This window comes from Diospyros lotus, chromosome 4 (genome assembly GCF_014633365.1).
Source record: "Diospyros lotus cultivar Yz01 chromosome 4, ASM1463336v1, whole genome shotgun sequence".
Lineage (NCBI taxonomy): Eukaryota > Viridiplantae > Streptophyta > Magnoliopsida > Ericales > Ebenaceae > Diospyros > Diospyros lotus.
In genome coordinates this window covers 3849630-3876864 of record NC_068341.1, presented here as the reverse complement: position 1 = coordinate 3876864, position 27235 = coordinate 3849630, and the positions used below count along the sequence as shown (strand labels likewise).

General features: G+C 35.5%; 1 protein-coding gene, 1 long non-coding RNA gene and 1 pseudogene across 4 annotated transcripts; 1 reads left to right on the top strand and 2 right to left on the bottom strand.

The window, feature by feature from the left end:
- Positions 1–3968: 3968 nt before the first annotated feature.
- On the bottom strand, positions 3969–24801 carry LOC127799451 (uncharacterized). 3 transcript variants are annotated; one of them, XM_052333493.1, is made up of 10 exons: positions 24475–24801; positions 23520–23614; positions 22622–22686; positions 22239–22282; positions 21659–21736; positions 21087–21240; positions 20394–20570; positions 18975–19031; positions 18782–18896; positions 3969–4340 (listed from the first exon to the last, which is right to left on the bottom strand). In XM_052333493.1, exons 1-9 carry the CDS (start codon positions 24615–24617, stop codon positions 18786–18788), a joined length of 924 nt encoding a protein of 307 aa, XP_052189453.1. In that variant the 5' UTR covers positions 24618–24801; the 3' UTR covers positions 3969–4340; positions 18782–18785. The 3 variants fall into 3 exon arrangements, with proteins under 3 accessions (XP_052189453.1, XP_052189454.1, XP_052189452.1); XM_052333494.1 differs by lacking the exon at positions 3969–4340 and adding an exon at positions 15009–15158; XM_052333492.1 differs by lacking the exon at positions 3969–4340 and adding an exon at positions 16689–16978.
- On the top strand, positions 5221–5946 carry LOC127799453 (uncharacterized). The gene is made up of 2 exons (XR_008022629.1): positions 5221–5403; positions 5675–5946. It is a non-coding gene; the product is annotated as an uncharacterized LOC127799453 (long non-coding RNA).
- On the bottom strand, positions 7268–14651 carry LOC127799452 (uncharacterized; annotated as a pseudogene).
- Positions 24802–27235: the final 2434 nt, after the last annotated feature.

The window sequence follows — 27235 nt, the reverse complement described above, 5'->3', positions numbered from 1 at the left end:
AGAGAATGGAAGCAAACCCTAACTTAGGTAATAAAATCGGAGACTGTGCATTGCTGATCTCGAGACTACTATAGAAGATAAATAGAGGAAAGCAGCAGTGAGGATGAAGTCGTATAAAGGCATCATCAACGATCAAGAAAAAAGTAGGTAAAATGACAAGAGAAGACACACCTCGATAAAACTGCAGGGCAGTTGCCATTGAAGCTTCATTTAAATCCAACAAAATTTAATAAATTTATTATTATTATAAATTTATTCAGCTTGGCCTCATCCCTGTGTATCTACGTGGAAGTTAAAATAGATAAATATTGGGTGTAGGATACAGATAGATGATATAGTTGCAGTGCAACCAGTTTTCATAGTACAACAGCAAAATCGCAGTTGAGGAGAGAGGAGGCTGGTGGTGAAATGTTGGGTTGGGAAGTAGGGTCGTTGGTTGGGGGCGCATTTGCAGAAAACAGAAATGATGGTGGGATTGGATGGGCCCAGAAGCTGGGGATGAGGCCAAGCAGAATTGGACCCATTTACGGATATTGTGGGATGTGAAATTGGGATTTCATGTCCTCTGTTTCCATTGCATTATTATGACTATTGGCTTGGCCTCGCTTTCTCTCTATAACGTTTGCACAGTGCATTAATATTTATTTTCAGACAAACTGCCCCCTTTTCGTTTGGGAATCCTTGTCTCCTGCGATAGAGTCTCGCAGCAAGCTGTTCATTTGAGTGTTCATTTCATTTTCATTTTCATCATGCCTTGTTTACTCATGCTCTCTCTCTCTCTCTCTTCAATATCATTGTAGAATTTCGATCTGTTCTTCGTGAGAATAGCATTTTAAAAAGACAGTTTTGATTTATACCACCTCTTGTTTTCATAAGTTATGTGCATATATATATATGTGCTTAGTAAATAGGTACGACAAAAGACAGTTATCTTATACATTTTGAATGAAAAAATCTCTCTAATGAGATGGGTATATAACAGAAGAAACTCATATTCTGCTTGTAGATAAGTTATCATTTCACCTAACATGCATAGAGAACGGTTTGAATGAAAAAAAATTTCTAACGAGATGGGTATGTAATAAAAGAAACCTATATATACTCGGCTCGCAGATAAATTATATATCATTTTTAATTAATTGTGAAGATTGTTTAAGTTATCAAAAGTAGTCGATAATATCAAAATTGTTTGACCTTACAAACCAAACGTTAATACATAAATAACACACAGTGACAGTACGTGTATGTGCATAAATAACATATCACATAATCCCATGAGTCTCAGGTCAAAACTTTGGTATTTGCCTCCCGTCCTCGTTACGGCGTAGACCATCTTTAGTTTTTACACTTACAATATAATATTATAGACTGGGTTACCATTAAATCATTATTATATACAATTAAAAGCAAATTAAGAAAACTTCATTAAGTTGCAGCAAACATTCCCCCCACGTGTCAAGCTACTAGAATACCCCCACCCCTTCTACACATATATATATATATAATCATTTCCTTCCCCAATTCTTAAGTTTAGTATTGAAAATGTAACTAGAAAGAAGGAAGAAATTAAAAAATTACTTACGTCGAAGTAAGTAGCTGTGTTTGGTTTATTTATAATGCCAAAGTCAAAGTAATGTAAAAATCATATTCCGTACTTAAAAGATAAGTTAAAAGACTCATTAATAAACCAAAGTTTATAAGAACTATATAACACCTAATTATGATAATATTATATTTCATGCGCTTGATGTATGAACAGAGCTAAAGGCGAGTGAAAAGCAAATAATCGTCGCCTAATCTTGAAAAAGCAAAGGGTGTGGATGTGGGGGCTTGGGTAAATGAGATTAAGCTGATAAAAATTGGAGTTCCCAAAGCCAAATCGTGTAAGCTTTATTGTTATGATTAAAATAATATTGTGAAAGCACTGCTTAGTGAAAGATTTGTTTTGTTTGTCCTCTTTCAAATGTGTGCTAGATTCTCTCTTTAACCCTCTCCTCCCTCTCTCTCTCTCTCTCCCCTAACTAAGTTTAAGATGGCTAGTTGGCAATGGGATGATGACTTTGGCATATGATTTTGTTGATTTAAGCATGCATGCATGCATGTCCCACATATATATATTTATATATATATATATATAGATAAAGTAGGTTCATTCTTTCACCTACCAACAATGGCACATACTTTGATTTCAAATTTAAACGGCCACCATTCCCTCCTCCCCACATGGTGGTGGTGGTGGTGGTGGTGGTGGCTGCTCAATTACCTCTCAATATGTTCCACTATCTAGCATGGTTTAATCATCGCCCTTCAATTTGGAAAAAAAAAAAAAAAGAAAGAAAGAAAGAAAAAAAAGATAATCCTTTCAATTTTTTAAATAAAATGAAATGTAAAGTATACCGTTAGAATTCATTTTCTTTATTCTTAGTTTCACTATTATCAAAATATTATACAAAATTCGTCAATAATCATACATGCACACACAAACAAAAAAAACCCTTTTAAGTGGCTTATTATTACATTATTTGCATGATATGGCTTTATGCAAGAATTGTGTAACGTCTTCAAATTGCATCAGTTGCCTGCCTCTCTGGCAAGCGGCATGTGTTGTTCCTCTGCGTCTCCCAAAAAGGGCAATGATGTGTGATTAGAATAAGGAATAATATCTCTAGGCATCTCATGATTAACAATGGGGCCAATGCAAGGTGAAAGAGGAAGGGGGGTGGGGGGAGTAAATTTTTCCAAGTTAGGACTCGGTTGGTTGGTTGGTTTGTTTTGTTTTTGCATTTGTAGTCCCCATCCCATCTCTGTCCATTTCAAAGTGGCCAAACCAAAAATTCAACATGTAAGCCCAACTCTCCATTTTTCTTTGAGGGGGGCAGTTGTTCTAACATTCAGATCTTTTGAATTCTAAAATTAAATAAAGCTAGATAATATGGGTATTTTTGTAAATTTATGTTGTGAGGCCACACTTACACTTTGACTTTTTCACCCTATTAACAAGTGAATAGGGGAATAATAAGAGTGTGTCAGGTCTGCTTAAATTTGAAATTTGTTGTGCTTCTAAGTATGATTTTATCAACACTGATGAGCATAGCAATTTCTTTAGTTATATTGCCCCATATTTGAACAAGAATCAACCACTAAATTATTCAAAATTTCTGTGATCTTTTTCATGGCCAAACAACAAAACAACTTTTTTTTTGAATTTTTTTTTTTCTTTTTGTCCAAACCTACTTTTCATCTTCAAGGGACCGTTGCAAAAGACAGACATATATAGACACACACACACAGGGAGAGCATGCAATTGTTAATTGTGGATGAAACTTGAGGGTGTGGATATGAGTTGACCAACAACTCAATTGTGCTCAATGTATATGGACCCCATGGTGTAGAAAAGTGTGGCAAGTTCCCTTTTGGATCTGTCAATGATTCAATAGAGATATGATCAAAGGACAACACCTTGCAACACATGCATATAGATGGGACCTTCTATCCCTTAAAAGGAACAACCTTAGGCACTGCAATAACTATGTATATATGCATCAATCAATTCATATATATATATATATATATATATTGGAATTGAGGCATCATTATGTGTGGAGTGATATGAGTGGGTGTAACTAAGAAACTAAAGAAAGAAAGGAAAAGAAGGAGCAGTGTCACATGAAGAACAGAAGACAACAACAGAGTACTAGCAACTAGCAACTAGCAGGGCTCAGCTTCAGCCAGTGGCTTTGAAGCTGATGCAAAGATGAAAAGGCAAATGAGAAAATTACAGTTACCTGATTTTGACAATCAATCACAAAGTTTTGAATTCATCCTAACTCACAGCTCAATTTAGTCAAACTGATTAGACCCCAACAATCAACCTGTTCATGTCTCTTTCTTCAGATTGCAATTCAAACAGAACAAAACAAAAATCATAAATGAAAGCCCCGTTATAATATCCAGCCAATAAAAAGCATTTTTTTATTTTTTATTTTTTATTTTTTATTTTTTATTTTTATTTTATTTTTATAGTTGTTTTTTGTTTTCAAATTTAAAAAGGACAATTAATAATGAAAACTGAAATTAAAAAAAAAAATAAAGACTACCAAATATACTCTAAATTGGGTCAGGTTTTATATATTTTTAGAGGATAAAAGTTCTGGAACGACAGGAAGGAATAGAAATTGAACCAAACAATAGTAACACCAATGGTAAGAACCCAAGAGGGAATCTCTGCCTTCTGTTTTGTGGTCTTCTCCAGCAATCATGCCCTTTGTCCAATGGGCTGTGAGCCTGGATGGAAGGCCTTAATTCACCAAAGCCCAAACACGCTTAAATTTTCTCAGCTCCTGAAATCAAAAGACAAATTTTCAAATGTTAGAAGGAAGCAGAAGCATGCCTTGGCCTTTCCATGAGATTTGGTAGGCATGTCACCAAAATCATTTTGATATTAATATGTGTTCTTAAGTTATTAAACATTTTAATTTATTCTTTTATTGAATATAATAATGATTTTATAGTTTTCGCGAGTCATCTTCTCTATCCTATCAAAAAATCAGGGACCATTTCGTTATAATTTTTTGAAAATTATTTTTTAATTTTAAGACCAAATAAGCCCAAAAGAATGCATTTTCCAAAAATAATTTCCATTTTTTCGACAAATTCTCTCAAAACAGACCTAAATTAAGAGGTTCCAGATACTGTGAAGGTATGAAAATAAGAATTATATGAACACAAAGGAAATTCTATTTTTTTTATAATTTCCAGTTTCAAAATAATAAAACAGCAAAAGTAATAACACAGAAACTATAACCAAACTGAACTCTTTTAAGAATCTTGAAATTCATCTTGGCTTATAAGCAGAGGTAGGAGATGGATGCTTGTGGCAGACGCAAACAGAGCTCTGATTTCTTAAAACACAAGAGGTGGACCAAAAAGAAAGAAATATATATAATAAGGCAAAAGATAGAAAACAAAGAAGGGAGGTCTATCTCAATACTTAGATAATGCACAGTGGAAACCCAATATATGCAGCAGATTCTGTCACAACTCACTCACAAGGATTATATATTTGAGAGGAAAGAATAGAAGAAATGGTGATTGGTGGGGTTGGCTCCTTCTTCTACAAGAGAAAAGGGGTGTGAAAGAGACATTGCACCAGAAGAGCAAATGTGATGATAATATGCATGATTGGCCACCAAGGGAATGTAAAATGTTTCAAGAAGAACAATGACCTGAACTTCACCCTGCTCCTAAGCAAGCCACCTCTCTCTTTCTCTCACCTTCTCCTATTTCCTCCATACTTTCACCTACTATGAGCCAGAATTACATCTCTCCAAATGGGGTGGCTCCAATCCCTCATCTCTCCATTGAGGAAGCTATGGTTTCGCCTGCACTCATCTCACAAGAAGAGTATGTGTTCGGTCAACTCCCACATATAACTCTTCTCTTTGCTGGAAAATACTAGAAAGATCAATATTTTCCTCACATTTTGTTGTATCTATTCCTTCTTCTCCCCCCCTCCCCCCCCCCCCCCTCTCTCTCTCTCTCTCTCTCTATATATATATATATATGTATATATAAATGTGTGTGTGTGTGCGCGCGCGCGCCCAAGTATATACTTTTAAAGAGCACTGCTTCATCTTTTCTTGCATATAACTGCATTTTGCTAATAATTTTTCAGGGAGAGGGATATACCTTCTATATGAGGATGTGAAGTCTTGCCCCTGTGAAGATGTGCATGTGTTGTGGTCAATACTAGTGGAATCCAATACACCTCCTTTTACATCAATAAAATGAATGCATACACACAGAGATCACGAGCACAAAATGCTAGGTTTTCAGTCATGTACATAAGTTACATAGCAGGTTTTATATTAATTTTTGTGTTTCTCGTTTTCTTCTTGTTTCATTGTGAACTTTAGAATTTAGATAATGTATTTCTAAGTTATTTGACTTTTTTTTTTCTTGCTTCTACTGATTCCAGACACTTCCGTCAACAGCTCATGGAATGTTTACAATCTAACGGCAGTTTCTAAATGGATACACTGATACACACACCTATATCCTCTAGCTAACAATGATTGTTCAAGGAATGAAGCAAATAATCAAAAATGGATTCCTACAGTAACAATTTCTATGGAATAGAACGATAATTTTCTTTACACTGTTTACCCCAAATGATGGGACTATTTGTGGTACTTCCTTTCAGGCCAAAATACCACTTCTAATATCTTAATTGGAATAAAAATTTCTTTTTTCTAAGTTCTGTACAAATGAAGAGTTATACTTTTCTACATGTGCCAAATATTTCAAGTAAAAGGGGAACAGTATAAAGAGTTTTGGATTCTGGTTGCTGGTTTGTCTGTTTCCAGCAGTTGATGTGGCAGACGAATTGAGGAGGTTGACCTGTGAAAACCAAAGAATGGATGGGACAACCTCCTTCATTTTCATGTCATGTCCAGGACCTTTTAGAAGTATCCAAAACTTTAAAGAAATAATAATGATAATGATGCTCCTTGACTGATTCTACAACAGAGAGAAATCTGAAGTGCCTGAAATATATACTAACCTGAAATAATAAGGGACTAGTGCCATGTGAAGGGACTAGAAAGAACAAAAACCATCAACGCTGATGAAAATGCAAAATCCCAATTCAAGAAAGTAAATTTAAACCACAACCGCCCCACCTATTTTTAGCTACAAAAATTAAGTCCTCTGTTTTGTAAATTTGTACATGATCTACTGTTCAGTGTTCCAATTCTGCCACACCCAATAGAGATGAAGAAGATAATCTGGATAAGAAGGTAATGCTCTTTTCACTTTTCTTCAGAGTATTTAAGCTCAAATTTCACATCTATTAGCTACCAAGTATAGAATATATTGATATTATTCTTCCACCTCCATTTGTTTTGTCAATTCTTTTCTACAAAATTAACTTGAAACCACATGTTATTTGTTGTATCAACAAAATCACGTCATCACTTTATCATCCAAGACATTCTATAAATTGACACTCTTAAACTTGTGACAAGCAACCAATTGTCATTTCTCACAGGAGTAGTTCCATGATAGAACTTTGATGATGACTACGATAGACATTTTCTCCACACCTGGGGAGATTCCATATCTTTTATCTTGTTAATGTAGTTCATTTACCATCAATCTACAAGCTTATTAATAAAACAAGCTGGCATTGATCTACCTGATATGCAGGTGAACCAAGAATTTGCTTACTCTGCCAAATTTCTGAAAAATGACATTTGACTAGCAGAGATGGGAAATGTTCATTCATAATTGGTTGCTGTGAGTGAGACAGCATCCATACACTGTTAATTGGGTAAATAAATCCATAAATGCTACAGGAATTGGTGTTTCACCACCATTGGAATAAAACGTTCACAGGTGCCTTAGTAAGTATGCCTGTGGGAAAATAAATGCAACGTCTTGAGAACTCAAAATTCACTGCAAAGGGGGAATGATGCTGCAATCCATCCACCTAATGACTTTAAAACAAATAGGATAGAAAACCCTTTTCGGCTGCAAAACACAGTATTTTGAGCATCAACAGTACGATAACCAGAAATTTTAAGTATCACAGGGAGGAGCAAAATAATGTATTCTCTTGTTTTTGACCATTGAACCTAAAATTAACAATAATGCATTGCAGTATTACCCATTTTCAATTGTAAAACTAACAGAGTGAAAAGCATGGAAACAAACATTTCTATTGTACAAGAAATATTACTGAAATTTCTCTTTTACATAACATAATAGGAAAGAAGTACCAATAGAAAATCTTGACCATCTATTAGACAGAGCTCCATTCAAAATCAAGTTGAGAGTTTTGGTCATGCAAGTAGTTGAAAATAGAATGTCTAAAAGAAGCAGGAATTTTATTTTTGTCCTATAATTGATTATTGTCTAAACTTATAATATAAACACAGTTTGTTCAAGAGATGGAAACCCATGTTCCCATTATGGACGCATTTGTCCCCCAAATTGCCCACAGATATCCACTTGGAACATCACCTTTCAATGAGTGTCAAACTTGCCATCCTCTTATACAGCAGGTACAAGTCTGACCTGTAAATCCTCTTTGATGTATTTGAATGATACCCCCAGCACCTCACTAACAAATATATAGTTTTGCTTATAAAAAGAATGGTGGGCAGCATTTTCTACTCGAGAGAAAACAAAAGACAGACAAGTAAACATTTTAAATCTTGTAAAAGAAGTATCTTACTCTCCAATTGCAGTATCCGCACAACCTAATGGAGGCAATCATATATTTAAACAACACAAATGATAGAAATATGCAAACTTTCACCAATCTGAAGAAGGTAGAAACTCGGAAAACAAAAATCCAATATTTGAAAAGCAAATAGAAAATATATACTGTCAAAATGAATAAATAAAAAAATACTGGTTATTGATATAAAAATGACAACATTTATTGGTTAAAAGAACATGAATCCAATCTATCATGAAATTTTCAATAAGTAAATATAAGCAAATGCCGTTAATAATATTCTTTCTCCAACTTTAATAAGATGCGTCTCAAGGAGAAACTACAATATGCAGATTATTATTTTTTTTTTACACGAGGAAACTCACCCCATCATAATGCTGAAGAAGAAAAGTGTTCGGCTACACCTGGAAGCCATTCTTTGAAGTATGCCTGGGATTCTATCTCTGCAGGAGATAGGGCACCAAGAGGAGTAACAGTTATCTGGAAAAAAAAAGTAACCATCATGTTAATCATCGGTATCCAATCCAGAATAACTTCACCAATAGAAATATTACATACATATCCTTCCTGGAGAGCATAATAATCTGTATCATCTTCAAGGTATGCTCCAATTACCTAAAAGATAATAAAAAAGAGTTTTCCTTTAAAATAATAAAGATCAGGGATATAAAATAATATATATATATATATATAAAGCAGATGGAGGGATATAAAACAAGTAGAGAAAACAAAATAATTAGTGCTTGGAGATCAGAGTAAAAGTCAAAGCTAGTTCTACTTTCAACTCAATCAATTCATTGATTGAACTTTGGGACTAAACTCAACTAAGGTCATCTACCTTCAATTCAGTCAATTATGTGCCTTTGGGATAAAAGTCAATCAAGTCATCCCACTTTCAATTTAATTAATTCAGTTTTTTAACTTCTTGAAAACCATCAATTTAGTGCAACCATTAACGTTATTTGTCTCAATTTAACAAAGTTATGATGTCATGCTTCAGAATCATCAACAATTGACATGTGCTTGTATAAAGCGACAATATTACATTAGTCAGAAGTCAAAAAAGAAATAAATAACACCTGACACCTTTTTTTTCTTTTTGCTACTATTCTTGCTTATCTGACCTTTTTTTTTCTATTTTTCTAAAGACAGGTATTTGTTAGATTTAGGTGAGAATGGTAAGTTCTGTAGGCTTTCCCCCTCTTTTCTTAGATTTGAGACACCTGGTGTGGTTAAAATGCCAGTGCCTACCACACACACAAAACACTTTTTGTCTTTTAACTATGTCATTACTCTATGTAGGATACACCTTAGCTATTAACAGTGTGAGAGTGCCACGCCATAAGATCTATTAAATTGCAACATACAGTATTAACGTTGCTCTAAATTAATGATTTTTAAAAAGTTCAACAACTAAATGTGACGTTCCTAGGGTTTTCCAAGGATGTAGAATGAAATTATGGAAGAACTCAAGTGAGAGAATAGTAAGGGAGGGAGAAAACAGGAGGAGGAGGGAGAATTCAGAAAGAATGGAGGGAGAAATTAGGAGTTCTCTACTTCTTTAGCCTATTTATAGGCTGTTACATCCTTTCAGTTAGTAACTAACTGAAGGTACAATATTACAACAGCCTAAGGCACAACAAACAAAAATACATGTAATAGAACAATTACTCCTATGCCCTTGGGGTCATGACAATAAATTGGTTAAATTGACAATAAAAGAACTTAACTGACTTTTACCTCCTCACAGTTCAAGCACCGAATTGAAAAGCAAGAGAACTTAAATGATGTTTACCCCAAGTTGAAGTACTAAATTGATGAAATTGAAAGTAAAGGAACTTGATTGATTTTCACCCGAAATTTTAAGCACATATTGTTTTATTCTCCCAGACAAGTAACTAGTATTTCTGATAATAGAAAATATTTAAAAAAAAAAAAAACTAGGCACCTGGAGAAGGGTTAGAGACTCACTTCTCTTTTGAAAAAAAGATCTTCCTGTGACTTAGTCGAGGAATCAATCTCAGTGCTTGATGATGAATTTGTCTCCATTGTCATTGTTGACAGCATTTTTCCTCCTTGCTTATCAGAATTAACTTGCCTCCATCTCATTTTCACTATACTTTTGCCCTGCTTGGTCAACTTAAACCCCTGTAGGACAACCATAGATAACAATAAAACCACAACTTGAAACCCAGGAAGCTCATCAAAATAAATTGCAGTAATTACTTTCATTGAGAGTAAATAGTTTCATTAAAACCACATAGCGTAATGCCATGGAGTAAGGTTTGAAACTATGGCAATACCCAGTTTGATGAAGAATTGCAAAAACCATATTTTATTCCTTTCCTGGTATGCATGCATTCAACGGCAAAACTTATGTAAAGATAACAAATATGCCACTGGCATTCTCCATAGCACAGATACAGCCACATAACAAGACATGGATATGCAGACTGCCATTGCTTCAGAAGTAATGCAAGGTAAGGTGCCTGGATATTTATATATATATATATATATATATATATAAGAGCCACCTTCCTTCCACCACAACAGGAAGATATAATGCATTGCTTAGATTCGAACATGGCAAATTTTCAAAATTTCTTAAACAAACGATTCAACAATAATATCTACAAGCTAGTATGTGATTCACCTTATGATTTGCAACGTTTGTAGGAAGATCTACATTCAAGAAACATTTTTGGGGAAATGTTTTGTTCTTGATCTCAGCCAACATGGCATTTATAATGGGTAAACAAGCCTGAGCAGCCAGTATGTAATCATCCGTATTACTTGTACCCCCGACCCTGAATGTCAATCACCAAAATAACCATCAGGAAATAATCATCATCCATCCAAGACAATAAAAAGAAAATAAAAGAAACAAAGAAGAAGAAAAAGTCTTCGAAGAAATAACTTGGTCGCACACAATCAACAGTCAATGCCCAGGAAAATAGATTCAATTAAAGGCCAGAGAGTTATAAATGAGAAAGTGCACTTTCACATAACTTTGACCCATGTTTGGCATGTTTGAAAGGGAAGACCATGAAAAGTTTCTTACCTAAAAACCTGATCAAGCTAATAAGAGTAAAGTATACATTCAATTTATTTCAAGTTAGTTTAATAAAACATTCATTTTTTCCATTCTTCAAGTCACATTTGATTTAAGAAACTTTTTTTTTCCCTAAAATGAAGCGTATGAGTGTAGGAGCACGTCAATGTACCAATTATATGATAAAGAGAGAGCAGGTACACCATTGAAGAAGGCCTCCCGAGCACCAGCAACTGTCCCTGAGTAAACACTGCAATTCAAGTGAGATCCAGTGAGTACAGCTACAAGAAAGCCCCTTGGTTTATACAACAGGAAGAATAATGAAGTTAAGAGCAGTTTATACGCACAGAAATTTCAGTCACCGCAATGGCTGTCTCATAAGCCTAGATTATTTTCCTTCAAATACAGAAAGTTTGGACTATAAACTCAACCAAATACGAACTCATTTCATACTGTTTTAAGGCACAAATGAGAGAACCAGACTGTTCATCAACACTGTCTAAGAAAATCCCTAGAATATGATAAATGTATCTAGACTAACATGCTCCATTCTGTATAGTTCAATATAAATAAACTTGAAGGAGGTATTCCACTAATATATATATATATATATACTGGACTGCAAAAGTCAAAACAAAACATATTGAATTTAGAAACACAAGATATGTAATCATAGAGGAGCAAAGGAGACATCAAGAAGAAGCTACTGACATGTGATAACCACAGTTGCTACCCATGTTAATGCCGCTGATTACCTGTAAAAAGAATTGAAATAACAAGTCATACAAAGAAAGATGGATTGCACCACAATTTAGAGAAGAAGCCTTTCATTAAACAAGGATAAGGAAGCAAGTTATCCAATAGAAGTAATTCAATGTATTGGTCTCTGGAAGCAATAAACATAAAGTCAATAGCAGAGCATTAGTTCCAATGTGGACATCGTGGATCTATGTTCAGATGCCAAACAAAGCAGAAATTTAACCAGTCACATGTGCACCAACAAATGGAAGCATGACAGGAGAATATATGATTGAGGATTCAATTGAATAGCCTCTGTAAAGAAGTTAAACATTTCAAACAACAGAGAAGCAAAAGGCCAACCAGATCAGGGCTTCAAAGGGAAGAGTGATGAGCAGATTCCCAAAGAAGTACAGTCAGCTGGGGTTCCTGCAAATAATATTTAATTTAATATGTACTGAAATTAAGGGATCAGAGAAATTGGGTAATAAAAATTAGGCAACTGAAATTACAGAATTAGTGATATTTTTTGCACTATGAGCAGATCAGCAATAAAATTTTAACCACTTCATTAAATAAACCTAGTGGCAGATAGCAATGCAAACTGTGCAAAAAGTTTGATGCAGTATTCAATGTCATGAGACTAGTTTTGTGCAATTCAATTGGATCAATTGCTCAATATCCAGATATTTGCCTATGTTAGCAGCAATAATCTAGAGTAATATAATTCACAAGCTCACCATTAGGTCTGCTTTTAGTAAAACAAGCAACAGCCAGAGTAGAGAGATAGTGCAATCCTACTAACCAACAGGGCTGTCATTTTTTTTTTAAAGATAAGCAGGGCTGCCAATTACAACCCTTATCTTGTTAACGTGTGAATAAAGCTTTCTATTAGGTCCAGGCCTATTAAAACAAGCTATAAGCTAGAATGGTCATTATTGTCTCCTTCCTAACCGAGCCCACTGTTGTCTGTTTTAGGTGAATCCATTCAATTGCTTACCCCTATCTTCTGAACGCAGTCTTTCCTTTCATCCTATCAATATCAAATGCTTGGTAGCAAATTGGGTTTGGTACCTTTCATAAACCAAAAACAAAAAGACCCCCCCCCAAAAAAAAAACTTCTTTGCATTTTGATATTTTATACCTTTTCACTGACTTGAGTTCTTATGTTAGTTCTTGAATAATCGGGGAAAAAACAGAAAAAGAGAAAGAACACAAAAGCTCAAAGTCAAAAAAGTTTCAAAAGATGTAGATGTTGGAACAAACCAGAAACTGCGAAAGCTGTTGCTCCATCAATGCTGACTTGCTTAGCAGAAACAGCATTCTGCCAAGTAATGCTATGGCTAACAGCAGACTTTTCCCTGGAAACGGAATAAATACAAACAAAAAAAAAATGACACAAAACTATATAATAAACAGTAATTCTTGGTCATGGTAAAGGATGTCGATGCAGAACAAGTACTCCTAAGGCTGCAACTAAATATTTATAGAAAAGAAAATATTCTCCCCCTCGTCCTGTTCTACAAACTTGCCAATATACACGTGTCTTCTTCCACCATGTATTACACGTGCATGAAAGCAGCAACCACATCAATACTGCTTTCAAATTTGCTAGACAATTAGCAAAGTGCGAAATTATGTTGGTTTTTTTGTCATCTTGTATAAGTCAGCTTGGTAAATCTTCCTGCCCCTATTCTTTGTCTTAAAATAAGAATAGGAATATCAGCACTTCAGCAGCCTAATAATCCATCTTCCTAACTCACAGAGCTAAGTTCTTGAGATGTGAGATTGAGTTGTATGAGACAACTTAACCCTTGTGAAGGTGAAGAAGCCCTTTAGATCACTGTTTCCGGTCTTCTTTATTTTTGTCTTCCACGGGACACAAAATTCAAAGATGCAAATTCGAACTTAAGTTAAAAAAAAAATTGTTTAAATTACCATGCCTTGTGTCACAACGCTTAATGGACTTCTGATTTTTGGGGAAAATGGTATTGATGAAAATATAGAGGCGTTCCTACTAGCTGCAAGATATCTAATTAATTAACTGAAAAAGAAAAAAGAAAGAAAAACTTAGTTGACAGACTATGCAAGGAATTGTCTAAGACAACCTATCAGAATGCAAATAACAGGACTTGAATAACGCCTTAAACCTAAAACTTTAACTTCCAAGCCACGGTTCACAAGATCAAAGCTCAAATTTGCCAAAACCACAGCCGATCACATGCAGAAACAACTGGAATTCAAATATAGAACACAAATGCAGTTCGAATGCATATGCGTGTACACACACACACACACACACAGGTGGCGTAGAGAGAACATACGAATCAGGTGCGCAAACAAGGACTTCGTATTTGTAGGTGGAGACGAGGACTCGAACCAGAGCTCGCAAACCCGCTGCATCGATTCCGTCGTCGTTGGTCACCATAATGGCCGGCCTCTTGCTGTCGTCATCGTTAGAGCCCATCTCAGGCGGCGACGGTACAGTCAAAATGCAATTCGATAGTTACGTGTGAACTTCGGATGCAGAAGAATACGTTTGTGTGGATATATGTGCAGAGAGACAGAGCGAGAACCGTCGACGTTGTGCGGTTGCGCGTCGCCAGGTGCGTGTCGGATTTTTCTGTCGGCCGGAGAATTATAGAGTGGGCCAACTACAGCGTTTTGCGTACGCCGACGAGAGTGTCCAAAGTGGGCTGGGCATTGCGAGGCCCACTGTCATCCAGTTGGGCTTGTACCCGTCAATCACCTTGATGACGATTTGGTGGGCCCCATCTCGGTCCATTAAAATATACATTTATCCCAGAAATGGAGAATCATGCACGAGTCGTACGAGAGGATTCCTATTGCCATGTTTGAATAATTTCTTCCCTTCTAATGCTTTAACCCGATGTTTGGACGGAAGGAGAAGCGCGAGGAGGAGCAAGAGCCAATCTTGGCCGTTGATGGGACCGACGAAGGGAGCAAGAGCCTATCTTGGCCGTTGATGGGACCGACGAAGGGTCGAATAGGAGGGACGAGGCTCGCGGGTACGACGAGAAGTCCTTGAATTCTAAGGACTCTTCGAAGTCTAGCGACGAAACCACAATGGTCGCCGGCGAGAGGTCCACAAATGGCGGTTACACCCTGTAAATCCAAAAACCTTCTATTAAAATTATAATTCAATAAACATTTTTGCATAAAAAATATGACTAAAAAAGATGGTGCAGTAATAACTGCATTTTTATAATTTGAGCAACACACTGAACTTTTAGCTATTAATCATACTGTAATTAAGCAATAACCTTATCATCATAGATAATGTATTTCTAAGTTATTTGACTTCTTTTTTTTTCTGGCTTCTACTGATTCCACACACTTCCGTCAACAGCTCATGGAATGTTTACAATCTAACGGCAGTTTCTAAATGGATACAGTACACTGATACACACACCTATATCCTCTAGCTAACAATGATTGTTCAAGGAATGAAGCAAATAATCAAAAATGGATTCCTACAGTAACAATTTCTATGGAATAGAACTATAATTTCCTTTACACTGTTTACCCCAAATGATAGGACTATTTGCGGTACTTCCTTTCAGGCCAAAATACCAATTCTAATATCTTCAGTGGCATAAAATTTTCTTTTTTCTAAGTTCTGTACAAATGAAGAGTTATACTTTTCTACATGTGCCCAAATATTTCAAGTAAAATGGGAACAGTATAAAGAGTTTTGGATTCTGGTTGCTGGTTTGTCTGTTTCCAGCAGTTGAGGTGGCAGACGAATTGAGGAGGTTGACCTGTGAAAACCAAAGAATGGATGGGACAAACACCTTCATTTTCATGTCATGTCCAGGGCCTTTTAATGATGCTCCTTGACTGATTCTACAACAGAGAGAAAATCTGAAGTGCCTGAAATATATACTAACCTGAAATAATAAGGGACTAGTGCCATGTGAAGGGACTAGAGAGAACAAAAACCATCAACGCTGATGAAAATGGAAAATCCCAATTCAAGAAAGTAAATTTAAACCACAACCGCCCCTCCCATTTTTAGATACAAAAACTAAGTCCTCTGTTTTGTAAATTTGTACATGATCTAAGAGGAAAGAAGAAAATTGTCTTAACAGGGAGCAAAAACGATCTACTGTTCAGTGTTCCAATTCTGCCACACCCAATAGAGATGAAGAAGATAATCTGGATAAGAAGGTAATGTTCTTTTCACTTTTCTTCAGGGTATTTAAGCTCAAATTTCACGTCTATTAGCTACCAAGTATAGAATATATTGATATTATTCTTCCACCTCCATTTTTTTTGTCAATTCTTTTCTACAACATTAACTTGAAACCACATGTTATTTGTTGTATCAACAAAAACAAATGATCACTTTTTCATCCAAGACATTCTATAAATTGACACTCTTCAAACTTGTGACAATCAACTAAATGTTGTTTCTCACAGGAGTTCCATGATAGAACTTTGACGACGACTACGATAGACATTTTCTCCACACCTGGGGAGATTCCATATCTTTTATCTTATTAATGTTGTTCATTTACCATCTATCTACAATCTTATTAATAAAACAAACTGGCATTGATCTACCTGATATGCAGGTGAACCAAGAATTTGCCTACTCTACCTTGCCAAATTTCTGAAAAATGACATCCGACTAGCAGAGATAGGAAATGTTCATTCATAATCGGTTGCTGTGAGTGAGACAGCATCATAATTTGTGAATTATTCAAATACACTGTTAATTGGGTAAATAAATCCATAAATGCTACAGGAATTGGTGTTTCACCACCATTGGAATAAAAGGTTCGCAGGTGCCTTAGTAAGTATGCCTGTGGGAAAATAAATGCAACGTCGTGAAAACTCAAAATTCACTGCAAAGGGGGAATGATGCTGCAATCCATCCACCTAATGACTTTAAAATAAATAGGATAGAAAACCCTTTTCCGCTGCAAAACACAGTATTTTGAGCGTCAGCAGTACGATCGATAACCAGAAATTTTAAGTATCACAGGGAGGAGCAAAATAATCTATTCTCTTGTTTTTGAACATTGAACCCAAAATTAACAATAATGCATTGCAGTATTACCCATTTTCAATTGTAAAACTAACAGAGTGAAAAGCATGGAAACAAACATTTCTATTATACAAGAAATATCATGAAATTATCTTTTACATAACATAATAGGACAGAAGTACCAATAGAAAATCTTGACCATCTATTATACAGAGCTCCATTCAAAATCAAGTTGAGAGTTTTGGTCATGCAAGTAGTTGAAAATAGAATGTCTAAAAGAGGCAGGAATTTTATTTTTGTCCTATAATTGATTATTGTCTAAACTTATAATATAAACACAGTTTGTTCAAGAGATGGAAACCCATGTTCCCATTATGGACGCATTTGTCCCCCAAATTGCCCACAGATATCCACTTGGAACATCACCTTTCAATGAGTGTCAAAATTGCCATCTTCTTATATAGTAGGTACAAGTCTGACCTGTAAATCCTCTTTGATGTATTTGAATGATACCCCCAGCACCTCACTAACAAATATATAGTTTTGCTTATTAAAAGAATGGTGGGCAGCATTTTCTACTCGAGAGAAAACAAAAGACAGACAAGTAAACATTTTAAATCTTGTAAAAGAAGTATCTTATTCTCCAATTGCAGTATCCGCACTGTTGTGTGTGAAGCATCAAAAAACGGTGCCGTCTTGATTGGAGGGCAAAGTTGGCAACCTCAGCTTCCCATCTTGGACAGCTGATGGAGGGCCACTTGGCAACCATCAAGGCTGCTCCTCTGCCCGACGCCTCTTGATTGTCCTTTGTTGGCTTTTTGTTAATCGTGTTATACGATCATCTTATGGCCGTGGATGCTACCTTTATCGGATCAAATCTCAGCCGCTCGATTCTCATATAAATACTACAGTGTCTCGGGATGGAAAGTAGACGAAATATCGCAGAAAGGAAAAGGGGAGAGGGAGACCGATCAGTAAAGGGTTCTTTTGGGTGAGCAACGTTTTCATTCTTGTAGCTCTTTGTTCTCGTTGTAATCTTTGGTTCTTAGGTTTGCTTCTAATCAATATTTGATGATTGAGAGGCTATTTTGTTAGAGGAACCATTGATGTACAGTTTGTATGTTCGGATTTTGTAACCCTACTCGATATAGTGCAATGAGCTCTTTCTTCCTGAGCTCAATGTGGTCGTAGCCCTACTTAGGGTGAACCACGGTAAATCTTGGTGTCCTCTTTCTATTCCTGTTTTATTTTCGTTCTGGTTTTGCTTGCGTTTCATTTTATTGCGTAAGTGTGTGAATGGTTTCTATTCTGCCGAAGCTCTTTTGGATTCTGAAAATGTTTGTTTAATCTGTTTATTAGTCTTCTGCTCGGTTCAACACGCACAACCTCATGGAGGCAATCATATATTTAAACAACATAAATGATAGAAATGTGCAAACCTTCACCAATCTCCAGAAGGTAGAAACTCGGAAAACAAAAATCCAATATTTGAAAAGCAAATAGAAAATATATACTGTCAAAATGAATAAATAAAAAATACTGGTTATTGATATAAAAATGACAACATTTATTGGTTAAAAGAACATGAATCCAATCTATCATGAAATTTTCAATAAGTAAATATAAGCAAATGCCGTTAATAATATTCTTTCTCCAACTTTAATAAGATGCGTCTCAAAGGAGAAACTACAATATGCAGATTATTTTTTTTTTTTTTACACAAGAGGAAACTCACCCCATCATAATGCTGAAGAAGAAAAGCGTTCGGCTACACCTGGAAGCCATTCTTTGAAGTATGCCTGGGATTCTATCTCTGCAGGAGATAGGGCACCAAGAGGAGTAACAGTTATCTGGAAAAAAAAAGTAACCATCATGTTAATCATCGGTATCCAATCCAGAATAACTTCACCAATAGAAATATTACATACATATCCTTCTTGGAGAAAATAAGAATCTGTATCATCTTCAACGTATGCTCCAATTACCTAAAAGATAATAAAAAGAGTTTTCCTTTAAAATAATAAAGATCAGGGATATAGAACAAAAAATATATATATAAAGCAGATGGAGGGATATAAAACAAGTAGAGAAAACAAAATCATTAGTGCTTGGAGTTCAGAGTAAATGTCAAAGCTGGTTCTACTTTCAATTTAATCAATTCATTGATTGAACTTTGGGATTAAAATCAACTAAGGTCTTCTACCCTCAATTCAGTCAATTGTGTGCCTTTGGGATAAAAGTCAATCAAGTCATCCAACTTTCAATTTAATTAATTCAGCTTTTTAACTACTTGAAAACCATCAATCTAGTGCAACCATTAACGTTATCTGTCTCAATTTAACAAACTTATGATGTCATGCTTCAGAATCATCAACAATTGACATGTGCTTGTATAAAGCAACAATATTACATTAGTCAGAAGTCAGAAAAGAAATAAATAACACCTGACACCTTTTTTCTTTCTTTCTGCTACTATTCTTGCTTATCTGACCATGTTTTGTTTTTTTCTAAAGACAAGTATTTGTTAGATTTAGGTGAGAATGGAAAGTTCTGTAGGCTTTCCCCCTCCTCTTTTAGATTTGAGACACCTGGTGTGGTTAAAATGCCAGTGCCTAACACACACACACACACACACACTTTTTGTCTTTTAACTGTGTCACTACACCATGTAGGATACACCTTAGCTATTAACAGTGTGAGAGTGCCATGCCATAAGATCTATTAAATTGCAACATACAGTATTAGCGTTGCTCTAAATTAATAATTATTAAAAAGTTCAACAACTAAATGTGACATTCCTAGGGTTTTCCAAGGATGTAGAATGGAATTATGGAAGAATTCGGGAGTGAGAGAATAGAAAGGGAGGGAGAAAACAGGAGGAGGGAGAATTAGGAGAATTAAGAGAGAGAAACAGAATTCAAATTCATTCACAAGCTGTCATTCTCTACTTCTTTAGGCTGTTATATCCTTTCAGTTAGTAACTAACAGAAGGTACAATATTACAACAGCCTAAGGTACAACAAAGAAAAATACATGTAATAGAACAATTACTCCTATGCCCTTGGGGTCAGGACACTAAATTAGTTCAATTGACAATAAAAGAACTTAATTGACTTTGACCTCCTCACACTTCAAGCACCGAATTGAAAAGCAAGAGAACTTAAATGATGTTTACCCAAGTTGAAGTACTAAATTGATGAAATTGGAAGTATAGGGACTTGATTGACTTTTACCCGAAATTTTAAGCACATATTGTTTTATTTTCCCAGAGAGATAACTTGTATTTCTGATAACAGAAAATATTTAAAAAAAAAAACTAGGCAGCTGGAGAAGAGTTAGAGACTCACTTCTCTTTTGAAAAAAAGATCTTCCTGTGACTTAGTTGAGGAATCAATCTCAGTGCTTGATGATGAATTTGTCTCCATTGTCATTGTTGACAGCATTTTTCCGCCTTGCATATCAGAATTAACTTGCCTCCATCTCATTTTCCCTATACTTTTGCCCTGCTTGGTCAACTTAAACCCCTGTAGGACAACCGGAGATTACAGTAAAACCACAACTTGAAACCCAGGATGGCCATCAAAATAAATTGCAGTTGTTACTTTTCATTGAGAGTAAGTAGTTTCATTAAAACCACAAACTAGATAAGCCCTCTATATTACAGTGTAATGCCATGTAGTAAGGTTTGAAACTATGGCAATATCCAGTTTGATGAAGAATTGCAAAAACCATATTTTATTCCTTTCCTGGTATGCATGCATCCAACGGCAAAACTTATGTACAGAAAACAAATATGCCACTGGCATTCTCCATAGCACGGATACAGACACATAACAAGACATGGATATGCAGACTGCCATTGCTTCAGAAGTAAGCAAGGTAAGGCACCTGGATATATATATATATATATAAGAAAGCCACCTTCCTTCCACCACAACAGGAAGATATAATGCATTGCTTAGATTCTAATATTGCAAATTTTCAAAATTTCTTAAGCAAATGATTCAACAATAACATCTACATGCTAGTATGTGATTCACCTTATGATTTGCAACGTTTGTAGGAAGATCTACATTCAAGAAACATTTTTGGGGAAATGTTTTGTTCTTGATCTCAGCCAACATGGCATTTATAATGGGTAAACAAGCCTGAGCAGCCAGTGTGTAATCATCCGTATTACTTGTACCCCCGACCCTGAATGTCAATCACCAAAATAACCATCAGGAAATAATCATCATCCATCCAAGACAATAAAAGGAAAAGAAAAGAAACAAAGAAGAAGAAAAAGTATTTCAAGAAATAACTTGGTCGCACACAATCAACAGTCAATGCCCAGAAAAAGAGATTCAATTAAAGGCCAGAGTGTGATAAATGAGAAAGTGCACTTTCACATAACTTTGACCCATGTTTGGCATGTTTGAAAGGGAAGACCATGAAAAGTTTGTTACCTAAAAACCTGATCAAGCTAATAAGAGTAAAGTATACATTCAACTTATTTCAAGTTAGTTTAATAAAACATTCATTTTTTCCATTCTTCAAGTCACGTTTGATTTAAGAAACTTTTTTTTTTTCCTAAAATGAAGCGTATGAGTGTAGGAGCAAGTCAATGTACCAATTATATGATAAAGAGAGAGCAGGTACACCATTGAAGAAGGCCTCCCGAGCACCAGCAACTGTCCCCGAGTAAACACTGCAATTCAAGTGAGATCCAGTGAGTACAGCTACAAGAAAGCCCCTTGGTGTATACAACAGGAAGAATAATGAAGTTAAGAGCAGTTTATATGCATAGAAATTTCAGTCACCGCAATGGCTGTCTCGTAAGCCTAGATTATTTTCCTTCAAATACAGAAAGTTTGGACCATAAACTCAACCAAATATGAACTTCATTTCATACTGTTTTAAGGCACAAATGAGAGAACCAGACTGTTCATCAACACTGTCTAAGAAAATCCCTAGAATATGATAAATGTAGCTAGACTAACATGCTCCATTCTGTATAGTTCAATATAAATAAACTTGAAGGAGGTATTCCACTAATATATATATATATATATATATGTATGTATGTATGTATGTATGTATGTATGTATGTATACTGGACTGCAAAAGTCAAAACAAAACATATTGAATTTAGAAACACAAGATATGTAATCATAGAGGAGCAAAGGCAGCATCAAGAAGAAGCTACTGACATGTTATAACCACAGTTGCTACCCATGTTAATGCCGCTGATTACCTGTAAAAAGAATTGAAATACCAAGTCATACAAAGAAAGATGGATTGCACCACAATTTAGAGAAGAGACCTTTCATTAAATAATGATAAGGAAGCAGGTTATCCAATAGAAGCAATTCAATGTATTGGTCTCTGGAAGCAATAAACATAAAGTCAATATCAGAGCATTAGTTCCAATGCATGGATCTATGTTCAGATGCCAGACAAAGCAGAAATATAACCAGTCACATGTGCACCAACAAATGGAAGCATGACAGGAGAATATATGATTGAGGATTCAATTGAATAGCCTCTGTAAAGAAGTTAAACATTTCGTACAACAGAGAAGTGAAAGGCCAACCAGATCAGGCTTCGAAGGGAAGAGTGCTGACCGGATTCCCAAAGAAGTACAGTCAGCTGGGGTTCCTGCAAATAATATTTAATTTAATATGTACTGAAATTAAGGTATCAGAGAAATTGGGTAATAAAAATTAGGCAACTGAAATTACAAAATTAGTGATATTTTTTGCATTATGAGCAGATCAGCAATAAAATTTTAACCACTTCATTAAATAAACCTAGTGGCAGATAGCAATGCAAACTGTGCAAAAAGTTTGATGCAGTATTCAATGTCATGAGACTAGTTTTGTGCAATTCAATTGGATCAATTGCTCAATATCCAGATATTTGCCTATGTTAGCAGCAATAATCTAGAGTAATATAATTCACAAGCTCACCATGAGGTCCGCTTTTAGTAAAACAAGCAACAGCCAGAGTAGAGAGATAGTGCAACCCTACTAACCAACAGGGCTGTCATTTTTTTTTTTTTTTTAAGATAAGCAGGGCTGCCAACCCCTATCTTGTTAATGTGTGAAGAAAGCTTTCCATTAGGTCCAGGCCTAGTAAAACAAGCTATAAGCTAGAAAGGTCATTAGTGTCTCCTTCCTAACCGAGCCCACTGTTGTCTGTTTTAGGTGAATCCATTCAATTGCTTACCCCTATCTTCTGAACGCTCAGTCTTTCCTTTTCATCCTATCAATATCAAATGCTTGGTAGCAAATTGGGTTCGGTACCTTTCATAAACCAAAAACAAAAAGACCCAAAAAAAAAAAATCTTTGCATGTTGGTATTTTATACCTTTTCTCTGACTTGAGTTCTTATGTTAGTTCTTGAATAATCGGGGAAAAAACAGAAAAAGAGAGAGAACACAAAAGCTCAAAGTCAAAAAAGTTTCAAAAGATGTAGATGTTGGAACAAACCAGAAACTGCGAAAGCTGTTGCTCCATCAATGCTGACTTGCTTAGCAGAAACAGCATTCTGCCAAGTAATGCTATGGCTAACAGCAGACTTTTCCCTGGAAAAGGAATAAATACAAACAAACAAAAAAAGACACAAAACTATATAAGAAACAGTAATTCTTGGACATGGTAAAGGATGTCGATGCAGAATAAGTACTCTTAAGGCTGCAACTAAATATTTATAGAAAAGAAAATATTCTCCCCCTCATCCTGTTCTGCAAACTTGCCAATATACACGTGTCTTCTTCCACCATGTATTACACGTCCATGAAAGCAGCCAACACATCAATACTGCTTCCAAATTTGCTAGACAATTAGCAAAGTGCGAAATTATGTTGTTTTTATTGTCATCTTGTATAAGTCAGCTTGGTAAATCTTCCTGCCCCTAGTCATTGACTTAAAATAAGAATAGGAATATCAGCACTCCATCTTCCTAACTCACAGAGCTAAGTTCTTGAGATGTGAGATTGGGTTGTATGAGACAACTTAACCCTTTTGAAGGTGTAGCCCTTTAGATCACTGTTTCCAGTCTTCTTTATTTTTGTCTTCCACGAGACACAAAATTCAAAGATGCAAATTCGAACTGAAGTTAAAAAAAAAAAAAAATTGTTTAAATTACCATGCCTTGTGTCACAACGCTTAATGGATTTCTGATTTTTGGGGAAAACGGTATTGATGAAAATATAGAGGCGGTCCTACTAGCTGCAAGTTATCTAATTAATACCGCCTTAAACCTAAAACTTCAACTTCCAAGCCACGGTTCACAAGATCAAAGCTCAAATTTGCCAAAACCATAGCCGATCACATGCAGAAACGACTGGAATTCATACATGGAACACAAATGCAGTTCGAATACATATGCGTGTATACATAGAGAGAGAGAGAGTGAGAGAGAAGTGGCGTAGAGAGAACACACGAATCAGGTGCGCAAACAAGGACTTCGTATTTGTTGGTGGAGACGAGGCTTCGAACCAGAGCTCGCAAACCCGCTGCATCGATTCCGTCGTCGTTGGTCACCATAATGGCCGGCCTCTTGCTGTCGTCATCGTTAGAGCCCATCTCAAAATGCAATTCGATAGTGATATGTAAACTTCGGATGCAGAAGAATACGTTTGTGTGGATATATGTGCAGAGAGACAGAGAGAGAGAGAGAGACCCGTCAACGTTGTGCGGTTGCACGTGGCTGTGTTGGCGTCGGATTTTTCTGTCGGCCGGAAAAGTATAGAGTGGACCAACTACGAGGGGGTTTTGCGTTTGACCGCTTATAAGCTAAATTATAACTTATTGATTTAACTTATAACTTATGTAATTTATTTTTTAAAAATATTTAGCTAAATTCAATCATTTAAATAGTACTAAATTTAAAAGTTTTTTACTAACATTTGACAAAAACTCTCCAACTTTTTTAAAAATATTATTAAATTTTATTTTTATTAACTAATTAAATTACTTAATTATTTTCAAACTAAACATACATATATAATTTACATATTTTTTTATTTATCTTATCTTTTTTAATTTTACTACCTCCAAACTAATTTCTAATCGCTCTTGACACCTCAGCTATCACCATCACCTCAATTCGTCGTCTCCGTCGTCCATCGCCTCCTCTCACTATTGCTTTATCTTTAACAATTTCGTTTATTATATATATATTAATGTATAATTAATATATTTATTTGAAATTATAATTTTTATTTATATTATTTAATAATATATTTATTTTTATCTTTTTATTAATTTTTTTAAACTATATATATAATTATTAATTAATATTTTTAAAAAATATTTATTTAAATAAATTATTAACTTAAACACTATTTAATTTTTAAAATTTATATAATTTAAAATCTCAAAATCTGCACAGTCTTGCGTGCGCCGACGAGAGCGTCCAAAGTGGGCTGGGAATTACGAGGCCCACTGTCGTCTCGTTGGGCTTGTACCCGTGACGATGTTGGTGGGCCCCATCTCGGTCCATTAAAATATACATTTATCCCAAAAATGGAGAATCATGCACGAGCCGTACGAGGACTCCGATTGCCAGTCTGAATAATTTCTTCCCTTCTAATGCTTTAACCCGAAGTTTGGAAGGAAGTTACAGAGGAAAAAGGGCATATTAGTAAATATATTTTATCTTTTAAGAATAAAATAACTTTATTTTTTAGTAAATGCGCGATTATTTCCCTAAACTGTTAATTTTTTTTTTTTAGAATTCTAAATCTTTCAAGATTCCAAATATTTTTTTTTTACTTACAAAATCGCTACATTTAAACACTTTTTAAACATCTGCAACACACGTTAGTGTCTTCAATGCTTGAGAAGCAAAAATGGTCAATGAAATCCAATAATCAGACAAAGTAGTAAACAATGAAACAGTAGAGAACGACACCAACATTGCTTCAAACCCTCTCTATTTTTTCAATTGTCGACAAAATAATAATGACACTAGCACCATTGTCAACCTCTTCTCTAAACAAACTAAACTTCGCCTCAATAGCTTCTCTTTCGCTGCTGCAACGGACGCCATAGTCCCATTCATTAAGCAATGCAACACTTGTGGCAGAGCCATAAAGAAACTCACATTGTAGTCTTCCTCTCCCTTGTAACCCAACTTCAAAAAAATCAATCTCAATCCTTCATCCGACTACCATATTCGTAGCTTCACCAAGATTTCTCTTCTGCACAATTCTCTGAAAGTCTTGGACTCTACCCCGTCGTCATCACAAACTCTGTGGCATTCCTCATCCGACCCTATAAACTCCTTAATTTTTTATGAAACCCACTCTATTCCATTTGCCTCTTCTCCTTTTTTTTTTTTTTTCTTTTAGATTATTGTTTATTTTAATTATCTTCCAATTTGATAAAGAAAATGTTGACGGCAACGTGGATGTCATTATATGCTTCCTCAATAATTCAAGAACAAGAAAGGTTTTGAAATGGTGCTGGTGCCAATGTTGTTCTCTGCTGCTTCGCTTGGTTGTTGGACTTCGTCGGCTGATTTTTGCTCCTCAAGCATTGAAAGCAGGCATGTATTGTGCAAATGCTTAAAAGATGTTTAAATATAACGATTTTACAAGTTCAGGGGCATATTTGAAATTTTAAAAAGTTTAAGTTTCATAAAATATATATATAAGAGTTTAAAGCATAAATATGCATTTGTCCCTTTATTTTTATTATATCATCCTGGACCGTCCAGCTCAATCTCGACCATTTCTTTAGGCCTAATCTTGGTCCTCATTCTGGACACAGTCTTAACCCAATGTCAACCTGTCACGACATCATTACAATTCCATTGGATATCCACGTGGACACCTTAGATCTTGCCCTCATTAATGACAGATCACATCCACATTAATGAGGGTTCCGTCACCACCATACTACCATATGGGAACTTCCACCGGCGTTGGATAATCAGTCTCATCACCTGCAAACGCACGACGCATGCATGCAAAAAGACATCTCCTCCTCCTATATTAACCAGCTCTCTTCAGAGCCATGGTATGTTCTGCCCTATAACATGTTGATACACGGTTTCTCCTTACTCTTTTATTTACTAAACCATCGGAGTGTTTACAGGTGCCAACCCCCCGAACGAATCCATCGTCGAAGCCTGCACCCCTTCTCCGATCATTCTTTCTTGATCAAGAAAGAACACATCCCAATTTACTCTTTGTTCA